Source organism: Leptopilina boulardi, unplaced genomic scaffold (genome assembly GCF_019393585.1).
Source record: "Leptopilina boulardi isolate dan_hultmark-lab unplaced genomic scaffold, ZJU_Lbou_2.1 LbouV2_1, whole genome shotgun sequence".
In the NCBI taxonomy this organism is placed as follows: domain Eukaryota; kingdom Metazoa; phylum Arthropoda; class Insecta; order Hymenoptera; family Figitidae; genus Leptopilina; species Leptopilina boulardi.
This window is the reverse complement of record NW_026137640.1, coordinates 1,040,250-1,053,768: the sequence shown is the minus strand read 5'-3', so window position 1 is coordinate 1,053,768 and position 13,519 is coordinate 1,040,250. Positions and strand designations below refer to the sequence as shown.

At 23.5% G+C, this 13,519-nt stretch overlaps 2 protein-coding genes, 1 long non-coding RNA gene and 1 other non-coding gene across 11 annotated transcripts in view; 2 read left to right on the top strand and 2 right to left on the bottom strand.

Annotated features, from left to right (window-relative positions):
- Positions 1–13,519, bottom strand: part of LOC127284942 (calcitonin receptor-like) — a 102,261-nt gene that overhangs the window by 720 nt on the left and 88,022 nt on the right. For all 5 annotated transcript variants that reach the window (XM_051310787.1, XM_051310710.1, XM_051310947.1 and 2 more), the window contains 8 exons: positions 12,925–13,035; positions 2,215–2,321; positions 1,774–1,865; positions 1,517–1,643; positions 1,056–1,282; positions 405–575; positions 128–251; positions 25–66 (listed from right to left, as the gene is read on the bottom strand). In XM_051310787.1, coding sequence (XP_051166744.1) covers positions 25–66; positions 128–251; positions 405–575; positions 1,056–1,282; positions 1,517–1,643; positions 1,774–1,865; positions 2,215–2,321; positions 12,925–13,035 — 1,001 coding nt within the window. The remainder of the gene's footprint in view (positions 1–24; positions 67–127; positions 252–404; positions 576–1,055; positions 1,283–1,516; positions 1,644–1,773; positions 1,866–2,214; positions 2,322–12,924; positions 13,036–13,519) is intronic.
- LOC127285792 (uncharacterized) lies at positions 1,159–1,897 on the top strand. The gene is made up of 3 exons (XR_007843636.1): positions 1,159–1,307; positions 1,480–1,651; positions 1,765–1,897. It is a non-coding gene; the product is annotated as an uncharacterized LOC127285792 (long non-coding RNA).
- Positions 2,914–3,035, bottom strand: LOC127291406 (U5 spliceosomal RNA). Its single transcript, XR_007844600.1, has one exon. It is a non-coding gene; the product is annotated as a U5 spliceosomal RNA (small nuclear RNA).
- On the top strand, positions 4,180–13,057 carry LOC127283373 (esterase B1-like). 4 transcript variants are annotated; one of them, XR_007843362.1, is made up of 10 exons: positions 4,183–4,507; positions 10,009–10,256; positions 10,591–10,882; positions 10,950–11,135; positions 11,199–11,401; positions 11,519–11,675; positions 11,749–12,063; positions 12,136–12,280; positions 12,379–12,598; positions 12,931–13,057. XR_007843362.1 is itself a non-coding variant. In XM_051308317.1 (9 exons), the coding sequence occupies exons 2-9, from the start codon at positions 10,125–10,127 to the stop codon at positions 12,542–12,544; spliced, it is 1,596 nt and encodes a 531-aa protein (XP_051164274.1). In that variant the 5' UTR covers positions 4,183–4,507; positions 10,009–10,124; the 3' UTR covers positions 12,545–12,709. The 4 variants fall into 4 exon arrangements, 3 of the variants coding, with proteins under 3 accessions (XP_051164195.1, XP_051164274.1, XP_051164406.1); XM_051308317.1 differs by lacking the exon at positions 12,931–13,057 and having other exon boundaries at positions 12,379–12,709; XM_051308449.1 differs by lacking the exons at positions 4,183–4,507; positions 12,931–13,057 and having other exon boundaries at positions 10,154–10,256; positions 10,591–10,623; positions 10,727–10,882; positions 12,379–12,709.

The window sequence follows — 13,519 nt, the reverse complement described above, 5'->3', positions numbered from 1 at the left end:
AATTTTTTTTTATAAAATATTTACCTCGCCATTGCAAAAGCAAAAAAGAATTGCTACACACAGACCCTGGAAAAAAGTTATTTTTAAAATTTGTTGATATTTATTGAGTTTTTTTTAATAATCGCACCTGAAAGGAAGCTGTAATTGCAGAAATAATTTCAAAAGGTTGTTCCCAAGGATGTTCTTTTGGTGGGCGAAATCCTATCAAAAGGTAATGAAGCCCTAAAAGTGGAACTAACAGCAAAGTTGCTCTAAAAAAAAAAATTTTTTATTTTCAAATATTACCACAGTTATTGATATTAAATTTAATATAGAAAAAGAATAAGATAAAAGAATGTTTCTAAAAATATTCAAGACAATTTGAGCTTTTGTAATTTTTTTTTTTAACAAAATAAAAAAAATACCTAAATGCCTGAATCATTGCACGAGTTGGCCGTGTTCCAATGGCTGGACCATTCCTGAGTTTAGTTACGAGAACTCGAACAATGTTACAAAGAAATATTAAATTGAGCAAAGTCGAAACACATACTGGATAGATTAATACTTTCATGTAACTTCCTTCATTCATCCAACATCTGTAAAATTAAAAAAAAAAATCAAATACAAACGAAAATTACAAAAAAGTAGAATATAAAAATTGTAAATTCTTTCCAAGTGAATGTAAAATATGAATTAATCTAAATTTAAGATAAATTTTAAGATTATGTATGGATGATAGATAGCAAATTCAATTTCCTCTCAGAGGACCTTCAATTTGCTTTGAGAATGATGGGTTTGATGCTTCAGCCTCCGTAGAAAGGACCTAATCGAATTCTTCATCCTGAATGTTGATAGTACCATGCCTGCGGTCTGATCATGAATATTTAACTTTCAACAACAATTTTCATCTATATATATTATAAAAATTTTTTAATAAGATTGAGATTATTTTTTTGCAGGAAAATTTTTCACCTTTTTTTTCTAAATACCTATCTATTTTAATTTTCTTAATAATTTTTTTTTTTTTGTTTTTGTTTTAGCTTTTGTTAATAATTTTTACTGAAAAAAAAACTCACTGAGTTGTGTCAGTTGGATCATCACTAATCATTCGCAAAATAGAATAGACAATCATGATGATTCCTGGAAAAAACCAACCAAAACCCACGAGCCATTTTACTAATTTTTGCTCATTTGTAAAAGCACTAACAAGTATTGTGTGCAAATAAAATCCTTCGCACAGCATCCAAGAATAATTTGAGACTAAAAAATAATGGAGAATTATATGAAGAAGTCGACAAATCATCTGTAAAAGAAAATAAATAATTAAGGTAAATGTAATTAAAAATTAACGTTCTTTTAGGTAAACGTTAAATAATAAATAATTTAATTAAATATTTAATAAATTAATAAATTGTTAATTTCCTGTTATACATTTTTAGATTTATTTGTAATTTCTTGATGTTACGATTTAATTTTTTTAAATTATTTTTTATTTTGCAGAAAATAATTGAGGTGAATTTTATAATTATACACTTACTCCATTATTTAAAAGAACATCGGGATTTGCAACAACGAATCCGTACCAGATTAACCACAAGGCATTATTGACGGCAAAAGATGCAAATAGATTCATGTGAAGGATTATTCTGGTACATCTTAGAGATCTGAAATCGTAAGGAATGTTTAAATTTATAAATTCAATTATACAGTTTATTGAATTAAACAATTTTTGTTATAAAACTGAAACGATATTATTAATATTATAATTAGCATTTAATATAATAGGCAACTTACCGAAAATATATCAAGATACCAAGAGACACTAATAAAGCGATCAATGATATTGAATATCCGACTTCGTAGACAATATTTAGATCTTGTTGCCACTGTAATTAAAATTAAAATTTAAAAATAATAATTAATAATGAGAAAGTTTTTATAAAAATTTAATATCTAATAATTATTATTATTATTGAGTAATTAATAAAATAAAATAAATTTTGAAATAAAAATCGCGGTCAAATATGAGATAAATCATAAAATAAATATTTAAAAAAAAACATTAAAAATGCTCAAAGGCATACATTTTACGTCTTTGATGGGATTAAATTTCGTTCAAAAAAAATTTCCTCTCAAATATTCTATTTTATATGACAGGAATATTATATTTCATAAATTAAATTTTTGAGAGAAAAGAGGATTTTATTGATAAAAATTATTTAAAATTATACCTACACCAAGATCAGCAATATTGATGCAAGTTGTGTAGTTGCTCCAGACTTTTAGTGAATCTGGATGTCGAAACCATGTACCATCTGATTCGCAATATTTAAATGCCGTTACTGAAAAATAAAAATCATGTTAAAAATACAAATTTTTATTTATTTCAAAAAAAAAAAATATATTTTTTTCATTATTATAATTTTATATAATATTAATAATTAATTAAAATTTTATTGTCGATCTTTAAAATTCTAACAAAAATCGTTTGAGTTATGAATTTAAAATAATTTTAGAACCATCTTTAATAAAAAAATTAATTTATTTATAACAATTTAAAAACAAAAAAATTAATTATGATCCATGTGGGGATTGAACCCGCGTCCTTCGCAAAACTTATCGCGACGCTCTGACCAACTGAGCTAATGGATCTTGTTTCTTTATTGTTATAAAATTGATTAAGAATGATTACTTGATGTTAATTTGAAAAAAAAAAATGAAAAAAAAAGAAAAAAAAAATATTGCACTTTTTCCAGAAAAGAAATTATAATAATTATTTATGATAATAATTATTTGGTAATTAAAAAATAAATTTTATTAACATTAATAAATAAATAAAAAAATAAATTTTATTAACATTAATAAATAAATAAGGTTTAAACCTTATAGTTAAATAAAAGGTTCTGAACCTTAATTATGTTTTAATTAATTTACGACCCCGCTTATTAGCAGGGTACACAAAAAATTAGAGTTAAGACTCATCAGTGTTCCCCCCCACGGAAATCTTTAGTAAAAGGCGAAAGATTTATACGCATTTTGAAGGGGAACCAGAGTTACTTAAATCCTTCAAAACCACGTCTATTTATACCCATGTAATTTCATCTTAACTGTGAGAAAGACGTTTTTTGAATCCTAGCGGTGAAATTGGAAACTAATGCACCCCTTTTAAACCACCACCATCCCTACAGAACATGATTTTTCAAAAAGGCGCCATTTTTGAATTATCGTTTCATTAAACAAACATTTTGAATTAAAAAAGAATTTTTAAAAATTAATTAATTACTTAATTAATTATTAAAATTAATTAATTTATTAATTATTAAAATTAATATTCAATTAATATTTTATTTATTTGGATAAAAATTTAAAATTTTATTTTATTATTTTTAAAATACAGTAGAAATTAATTGAAATTAAAACGTAACATATTTGAACAAGTGTAGACTGAAATCTTTAAAAAAAAATATCTCCTTTTTTCGTAGAATTTCCTTGAAACATTCATTGAAAACATTTCATTTCATTTTTTTTTTCGAATATTTAATAATATTAATTTAAGTATTTTTCTGCAAATAATCAGGAGGGCAATTAAGATAAGGATACTTCTAATTGTACGTGGAATTAAGGCCACTCATTTAGTAAAACTAATCTAGTATGGCTTGGAAGTGAAGTATAATTGACTTAGAAGCATATCCCTTTGATGCATATTAATTAGACAGAGCGCATTTCCAAAGCTAACGGTATCTATAGCTAAATTTATCTTCAAAACAATTATTTATCAAATCGATATTCTTATTTTTCTTTTGCATTTATTGTTTAATATAAAAAACATTTCAATAAAATTCATACTATTTTAATTTTTCTTTAAACGGATTTTTAAACGTTAATTATTTAAATAAATTAATTGAAATTGAAACATAACATATTTGAACAAGTGAAAATTCATAAAAAAAAATAAACATCCTCTTTTTTCAGAATTTCCTTATTGAGACATTTGTTTGAAATACATAAAAAAATTGTATATTAATTTAAAAAATGTATATATAATAGAAATTTATAAAATTTAATTCGTATATTTCTTTTAATAAATAATTATTTAAGATTTTATTTGTTTTAATTTTGTTTTAACTTTAATCGCCTTTACATAGGCAACCAGATATACTTGATTGTTGAGTGGGTCACCTGTTGATTTTTATCATTTAAAGAACCAGTAAACAGCAGTAATTAATGAAATTATTAAAAAGTAATTATTAAACAGTATTGATTACATTTAAAAGGAAAAAAATAAAAGTTCAACATTAAATAGTGTTGTGCTATATATATATAAAAGTGTTTACAATTGTTTTGCGAATGCGCACATTTAATTGACACGCCCATGGCATACCGTTATTCTCTCTTGTTTTGTTCAGACGTCTCTGCCTGATTTTCAGGCGTCTGTCTTTTTATTTTTTTTGTTTTGGATATACTTTTGAAGATAAATTCACTGTTTCTTCGTTTTTTAATAACCCAATTTGAAGTCTAAATAGAACAGGTATTTTTTTTCACATATTTTTTTTAATAATATTATACGATGTACAATAATGACGTATTTTTTGTTATCTTAACCTCAAATCATTTAGCCGGTTGAGTCATGTTTTAAATAATACTTTATACGCATATAAATTAAATTGATAAAATATTAAAAAATTTAATTGTTTTTTCTAATTTTTTGGATTTTATTTAAATGACTGAAAATTATTTTTATTTTGACGTGAATTTTCAAATATTTTTTTTTTTTTTGCATTGTGTAAATGTTCATTTTATCAATAGTTTTCCTCAAATTATACGATAAGTTATTTTAAAAGGCTTTTATATCAACTGATAAATTTTATAATTATAGAAACTAAGATATCATTTTTCATTGAAATCAAATTTATTGTATTTATAAAAATTATATTAAATTTTGAAAAGTCAATTAGCAATATACCATAAAAATTTGCATTTTGTTACTGTAATTATATTTAATTTTTTTTTTGTAATATTAATATTTCCATGAACTGTTAAATATTTTTTTTTAGCTCCATTAAAAAGAAATTCGTTCTTTTTTTTAAATAAAAGTTTATGCGAAAATTTACATGAGGAAAAAAATTAAATAAAAATAACAAATGAAGATATTATCGACTAATGCACTGGTCAATATTGACATTTTATTGTTTATTTGTAATTCTTTTTACAAATTTCATCATTTTTTTTTTTAAAGAATTTTTTTCTAAATGATAGAAATACAAAATTTTATTAATTCTGCCAATTGGCTTTTCCAAATTAATTTTAGAAAAAAAAATTTATAAAAAGAAATTAATGCAGAAATTTTAATTATTACTTAAAGGTTTCCATTGATGAGCAAGTAGGGAGAAAAATTGTCAGGAATCAAAAAAAAAAAAATAATAAAAAAAAAATGGAATCAAAATCGTCATACTTGGATGCAATCCAAGGTATTCCTGGAAATACGGCAAAAGAAAAATACGAATCCCTTAATAAAATTATAAATCAAACTATTGAAAATAAAAATGTACCGGGTGATTTAAAAACGCAAACAATATACGGAACTCAAATTCCAAAAGTATTGGAACCTTTGATTCAAACAGAAATAGCAAAAATTGAAAAAAAATCCGAAGATATTATTGCAGCATTAAAATCAGATGACGCTGTTATAATAAATAGAGCATTGCAAGCAGATTGGATTTTTGACGGAAGTATAAAGTCGGTAACGAATTTTAATTTTTTTTCCAAATCTATATTCCCGGAAGTTTCATTAAATACAAGAGCAGGTATTATAAAACGTTTGTCACAACATTTAGGACATAAAAAAGAATATATTCTTGCACAAGAATTTTTCGAAGGTTTAGAAAAACTTTATAATTTAAAACAAGCAAAACCTTTACTATCTGCATGTAGCGAAATTTATCTCGCGGAAATTGTTAAAAATAAAAATATAAGTTTATCGACAAAATTAGTAAATCGACTTTTTTCAAAATATCCCGAATTAGTTATTAATTATTTCAAATTTGGATCGCCTGCACCAAACGAAGAACGCGTTGTCAATAAAGTTAATATTAATGATTATAAAAATATTTTACCGAAATTAATAAAAAATTATGTTAACGATTTCGTCGATATTATCAATTCTCAAGAAAATAACGTCAACATTAAATTAGGAAAAAAATGTGCTGAATATTTTTTAGAAAGTAAAGGAATTGAAGCATTAATCAGCAAACCCTTAAAATTTATTCATTTTATACCATTAAAAACGATTACAAAAAAATTAAATAAAGAACAATTTGAATTAATGTTTCAAAATTTATTTCCAAAAAAATACGATGAAATTTATTTTGATTCAATGATTGAAATTCTTAAATTTCAACCAGATGATTTAAAATTACCATTAATTTTAAATAGTTTCAAAAAACTTTATGGTATCGATCCTTTAACATTAACTGATATAGTGACTATTGAATTATTACTAATATTACCAAGCGAAGAACGAATTAAAATAGCACGCAAAAAATTAGAAACCGAACCAGAAGGTAACTATAATTGGCAATATTCATGGATTTGCTATTTACCATGTCATGAAGCAATTCCAATAATTAAAAACAAAATAGCAAAAACAAAAAAAGTCGATGAACGTATACCTTATATTGGACAATTATTATATAATTGTAAAGTTAATAAAAGTGATGATGATCTATTTCAAGTTTTACAATATTTTTCATCGAAACATCGTAATGAAATTTCATATTTTTGGACAACACTCTACAATAATCTTATGCAAATATTTGTATTAGAAACATTAAATGAAAAAATATGGCAAATCATTAATGAAATGATACAAAGATCATATGTGAAAAATCTTCTTATGGAAAGAATTGATATGTCTGAGAATCTTTTAGAAAAATCAATTCATCACAATTTATTGAATAATTTATCAATTGATGATAAAATAATAATGTTAACTGAATTAAAAATAAAAGGTTGGAACAGTCATTTTTGTATAATTCAAAGTAATCAAAAATATGAGAGAATTTGTTTAGAAAAATTTCTCGATATTATACCGCGTAAATTTGTCAATGATGATTCTATTTGGGAAGATAATAAATTAGATACAATAAAATATCTTATCGCCGATATTTATGATTATAACAATAGAATGAAACAAGCAGCAAAGAAAAAAAATCTTCAAATTGAAGAAGAATTATCGATAAAAAATTATCCATGGCTTTTGGATGCTTTGGAAAAAGAAATTAAAAATGAAAATAATAAATTTAATTATAAAATTGATGATATTAAAAAAGTTTTACTCTTCAATGATCGAAAATTATATGATTCATTATTTCCGGATGAGGAAAAATTGGCGAAAGTTGACACTCAAGAGGGATTAAATTTACTTAAAAGAACACCGGAGAAAATTATTCAAAATTGGGAGAAATATTTAGAGAGCTGTGAAAAAAATTTAAATAACATTCATACGAGGAAATTTTTAAAAAAATCCACATGGTATTCACAGATACCAATTAAATTTTTTGAGGAATCATTAAAAAAATTACAAGATGGTAATCATTATTCGATAATGATTTTAGCTCTTTTATTACCTGGATCTGAATTTACAATTTTAATACAACATCTAGCGCCAAATTCAGAAAAAATGGATATTGATAATGATAATGCAAGAATGTTGTATCTTCAAACATCATCAATTCCAGATTCAATGAATGAAGTAAATCCTCCGCCATCACTTGAATTAGTGGAAAAATTTTGCCAAGGAGATTATTTACAAGATGGTTTAAGATCATTAATGAACATTGCACGTCGAGTATCAGCTCAAAAAGTTATTTTATTTGCATCAACACTCATTCAAAAACCAATTTCCGTAAAAAAACATGGAATTCGTTTATTATTCGTTGTTGCACCATCCGCGAAATTATATGAATTTTTACGACTCATGTGGACCACCGAGAAACATAAATCAATTCGTGAAGTTGTTTTTGAAAAAAGTTATCAACTCTTTTGCAATAAATCATGCAATGAATCGTGGGATTTAATAAAAGATATGATAGAAACTCTCACCGTTGAAGATCGTGAATTATTTAATCACTTAACGAATCTTGAAAATATTCCCAATGAATATATAAGAATTTATTTTGAATTAGCTTTGAAAAAAGTCGATGATCTACAAAAAAATGATACAAATAAAAAAGAAATGAACAGTGTAATGTTAGATTTAACCTCATCATTGACACCAGAAATTTGTCATTTTTTCACTGAAGATTATTGTCAATATTTATTAAAAAAATTAACATTCAATTTTGAAAAAGATGAATTAATTACACAAGGTAATCGTAATTATGCGGTAAATATTTTTCTTGCTGATAAAAATAAACTTGATTCGCGATTAAATTATTTTTGCAATTTATTGTCATCGATTATAAATGAAAAATGGAATAAATCACATCCTCGTAATTTTCGAGTTTATCCAATTAGATCATTTTTTTCTGACACTGTTGAAAATTTTTGTGAAAACACTGAGACTGATATAAAAATTCTTCAATCACTTTTTAATTTATTTGAAAAATCAACATTATTACCAGTTCATGATTGTAAATCATATTTACTTTTGTATTTTAATATTAAATTAAGGGAAGTTGATTTTAATGGTAAAAATTTTGCTACTGTGATTGGTAATGAATTAACGGAAATAATTAAAATTTTTTCCCCAGAAATGTTGATTGAAATTGGAAAATATTTAGCGACTATTTTTAAATCTTGTGAACGTTATAATTATAAAGATATAATTAGTCTTGTGATTCAAACGCTTGTTGATTTAAATTCAAATTATTCTTCAATTGTTGCCACAGTGATGCTTGATAAACAATATACTAATATTTCTGATGATTTGTACAAAGATATTGTTGAAAAATTGCAAAAAGTAAATCATCCAACAGTGGCGAGTATTTTGAATAAACACATAAATTCCATTTATTTTTAAAAACAACGCAAAATGAACATTTTTTAATGATGTCTTGAATTAATTAAAAACATCTCAAACCATTAAATTGAAATTATTTTTTTTTAATTTAATCCAAATATTGAAAATTTAATCATTTAAATTATAAAATTGAATGAAAAATGTGGATGAGAATTTTTATTAAATCTTTTTGCGACATGTGTCAGTAATTAAAGATAAAAAGAGTTTATATTTCAAATGATATGTATTACGATAATGTATAAATTATATAGTTTTTAAAAAATACGTCTAAATAAAATAGACGGAAAAAAAAATTGTAAAAAATGAAAGAAAAATATTCCTGATTTTTCTGTTGAAACTTTTTGTGATTTTTTATTCTATTTAAATAATGATATTACTATTTTATAAACAATTTTCAAAAAATTCGATAAAAAATTTTGCTATAAAATCACTTTTTTATATTAAAATAATGAAAAAAAAAAAAAAATTGTAAACCAAAAAATTAAAAAAAGAAAATAATGTAAAATTATTAAAAAAATAAATTTAAGAGTTATTTTTTCATGGAAAAATATAATTAAAAATGTGTGACATTTTTTTCAATTCGACAGATATTGAAGTAAATTTTGTAAAATTACTAACGGCACTGTTACTTTCTATAAGAATTAAAAATAAAAAAATAAGGATTACTATAAGCAGCTATTGTGTGATGAAGAATTTTAATAACACACTTTGTTAATTGAATATGAATAAAATATTGTTTATGGCTTACTTTGATGTATTTATATTTTTTAAATATAAGTATTTAATTTTATTTTACACTTTAATTCTATAATTAATAATTATTATTTTAATTTATTTAATTATTTAATAATTTCATGGAATTATTAATTTACAAAAAAAAAACCTTTTTTTAGTTTTATGACGATTTAATTTATTAATTTTTTTGTATTAGTTATTAATTATTATAGATATAATATTCATATAACGAAAATTTTAAATTTTAAATTCCGGTTTTTACGTCACTGATGAAGATAAATGTGGGCAAAGTAGCAAACTGCGAACTCATGGACTCAAGCAAATAGATTATAACAGTGCTTCGGAGAGAATATTTTAATTTGCAGTAATAGATTTTAATATTTGAAAAAAAATGAATAAATTGGTGAAAACTAAATTTGGAATACTTCGAGGTCTTGTGAAAACAAATGTACTTGGTGACAATTATTTTTCTTTCAAAGGAATACCATACGCTGAACCACCAGTAGGCAAATTACGATTTCAAGTATGATATATAATAATTACCTTCTGCTGTGAATGTAATAATTGTCTAGTCATTATTAGTTTTCATTTATGACGTGTATATTATAAAAAAAAAACTTTTTAAATTAAATTTATAATGATTTAAAAAAAAATTATATTAGAAATATATTTAAAAATTTTTTTGTAATAATAAATTAATTAAATTAATAATTAATTAATCTATAAATAATTCAATTATTTAAAAATTATTTTCTAGAAATTTTTTAATTTAATATAAATTATATTATGACAATTTCTACATTAATAGAATAATATTGTTTAAAAAAAAATTAATTTCAATTTCTGTTGAAAATTAGGAACCAATTCCCTGGACGAGAAATTGGAACCACGTAAGAGATGCCATTGAGCATGGAAATATTTGTTCTCAATTTGATAAAATAACAAATTCAATTGTTGGCGATGACGATTGTCTTTATTTAAATGTTTATACAGAATCATTAGAAAATAAAAATCCTCGACCAGTTATGGTTTGGATTCATGGAGGTGCTTTTCTTTTTGGATCTGGCAATGATGATTTATATGGTCCCGATTATCTTCTCAAAAGAAAAATTGTTCTTGTAACTATAAATTATCGACTCGACGTGTTAGGTATTCAAAAAATTAATAATTAATTTTTTTTTTGATATATAAAAATTTAATTTACATTTTTTTTCAGGTTTTCTTAATTTGGGAATTGAAGAAGCTGCGGGTAATCAAGGACTAAAGGATCAAGTAACAGCACTTCGATGGGTGAAAGAAAATATTTCAAATTTCGGCGGTGATCCAGAAAATGTAACAATATTTGGCGAAAGTGCGGGTGGTGCTTCAGTTCATTATTTAACACAATCATCTTTGGCGAAAGGTAAACCTCTCAAGAGATAATTAAAAAAAAAGAAATTGTTTTAAATATTTAATTAATTTTCAGATTTATTTCATAAAGCCATTTGTCAAAGTGGAGTCGCTATCAATTCATGGGCGAATATGCACGAAAATCCTGTTAATTATGCTTTTAAATTGTCAGAAAAATTGGGAAATAAATCTTCGGATCCTGTTGAGGTGGTGAATTTTTTGAAAACTATCGATTCACACAAATTAATCGAGGCTCAATCGAAAATTATAACTAAATTGGTAAACATAAAAAAATATAATCGAAAAAAATTATAAAAAAAATAAAATTTCTAAAAAGTTAGAAAAATTAATTAAAATCAATAATTATTAAATAATAATTAAATTTTGATTTTTCAGGAGAGATTTAGACTTCATTTTACCAGTGGACCATCGACAGATGATAAATCAAAAACTCCATTTATGCCACATTCAATATCTACTGATAGTCTTAAAGAAGTTAAAATTCCCATGCTCATTGGACATAATTCGCGAGAAGGACTTCTTTTTCTCGCAGGTTAATAAATTTAATTTAATTAAATTTCAAATTTTTTCAAAATATAAACTTATTTTTATAATTTGTCAAATAGGCATGAACGAGAAAAATTTTGAGCAATATGATTTAAATTTTCCCGATCTTATACATCCTAATTTTGTCAATTGGCTAAAACAAAGGGGCTTTACAATTAAAAATTTACGAGAATTGTATTTTGAAAATAAGAAAATAACACCTGAATGTTCGATTGAATATGCCGATATGGTTGGGGATATTTTATTTGTTTGTGGATTACATGATGTGGCTAAAATTCAAGTTATAAAAAAAGGGAGTCCAACTTATTTCTACAAATTTACCCACGATATTGGAACATCTTTTATGAAAAAAGTTGTCAACGTTGATGAACCAGGTATAAAAAGAAATTTTTAAAATGCGTCAATTTTCTTTTTTTCTAAATGTATTGAAAATATTTAATTTTTAGGTGCTTGTCATTTTGATGAAATTCCATATTTATTTTACATTAAAGCACTGAAAATGTTAGGTCTTCCATCACCGGAAACTGATGTAATTGAACGGAAATTAATGGAGAGAATGACAAAAATGTGGACTGATTTTGCAAAAACGGGGTAAATTAGAATTAAATCAAAATTGGAATTTTTTTTTAATAAAATATTGAAAATAAATTTATTTTTAATTAACGAAAAAACTAAATTATTAATTTCAGTAATCCAACATCTAGTACATCTGAAGAGATTCCTCTAATTTGGAAGCCAGTAAATGATAGTACACATTTTAGATATCTAAATATTCAAGAAAATCTGAAGATGGAAATAATGCCAAGTTATGAGCAATATTTTTTAACTCGAAGAAAATTACAATCTAAACTTTAATTCTTGATTGTAAATAGAAGTGAGACTATTTTTTACTTTTTTTATGAAAAAATTGTAAGTAAATTAATTTATTTACTTTTATAGACATGTAAAAAGAAATTAAATTATCTTATAAGATAATTAAATATAGTTAATTAAATAAATTCTAATTTTCAAAGAACTGAATTTTATATGTTATAAATAAAAAATTTTATAAAATAAAAAAAAAAGTTAAAGTAGTATTAATATTTTCTCTTTGAGATATAAATAATTTAATTTAAATTATTTTTTATTTATTTCATTTTTTGTAACGAAAAGAATAAAAAAAATGATCTAATTGTCAATAATTTACTTTTTGTTATTTTAATATTAAATTGAATTTGATTATAAAAAATACTCACACGTAGGATCGAATCCAGTGATAAAAACAGGACATTGGGTAAATGCAACTTTTCCTGCAGGAGTTGTGGACCAACAGGACCAGCCATCAAAAGTTGCAGGACAATAAGGCTCTGAAAAATAATTTTTTTAAAAATTTAGTTGAAAAGTAGACAAATTTAAGAAATTTGTTTTTAATTTGATAAGAAACCAAATCAAAAATCAACGATAAAGCCGATAATTATTTCTTTTATGAAAGAAAAAATGTAATTAAAAAAAAATTTATTTTTCTTTTCAAGCCGAGAGGATTTATTTGAAATTCTATTACGCTAGATTAATCCAGAAAAATGAAAAATTGATAAATCTACAACAATGGAATTATTTCGAACAAATAACGTTTCAAGGATTCTAAATAAACTGAAAAATAATATTTTCCTGAAATTTTTAAACTTTTTATTTTATTTTTTTTTTAAATATGTCTAGTGTAAATTGTTTCTTAAATAATTAATATTAATAATTTTTATATTTCACTATTTACTTTTTTATTAACGAATTTTAAAATTGCCAATAAATTTTACAACTTCATGCATCCTATTGGAAATTCATGAATAGGGAACA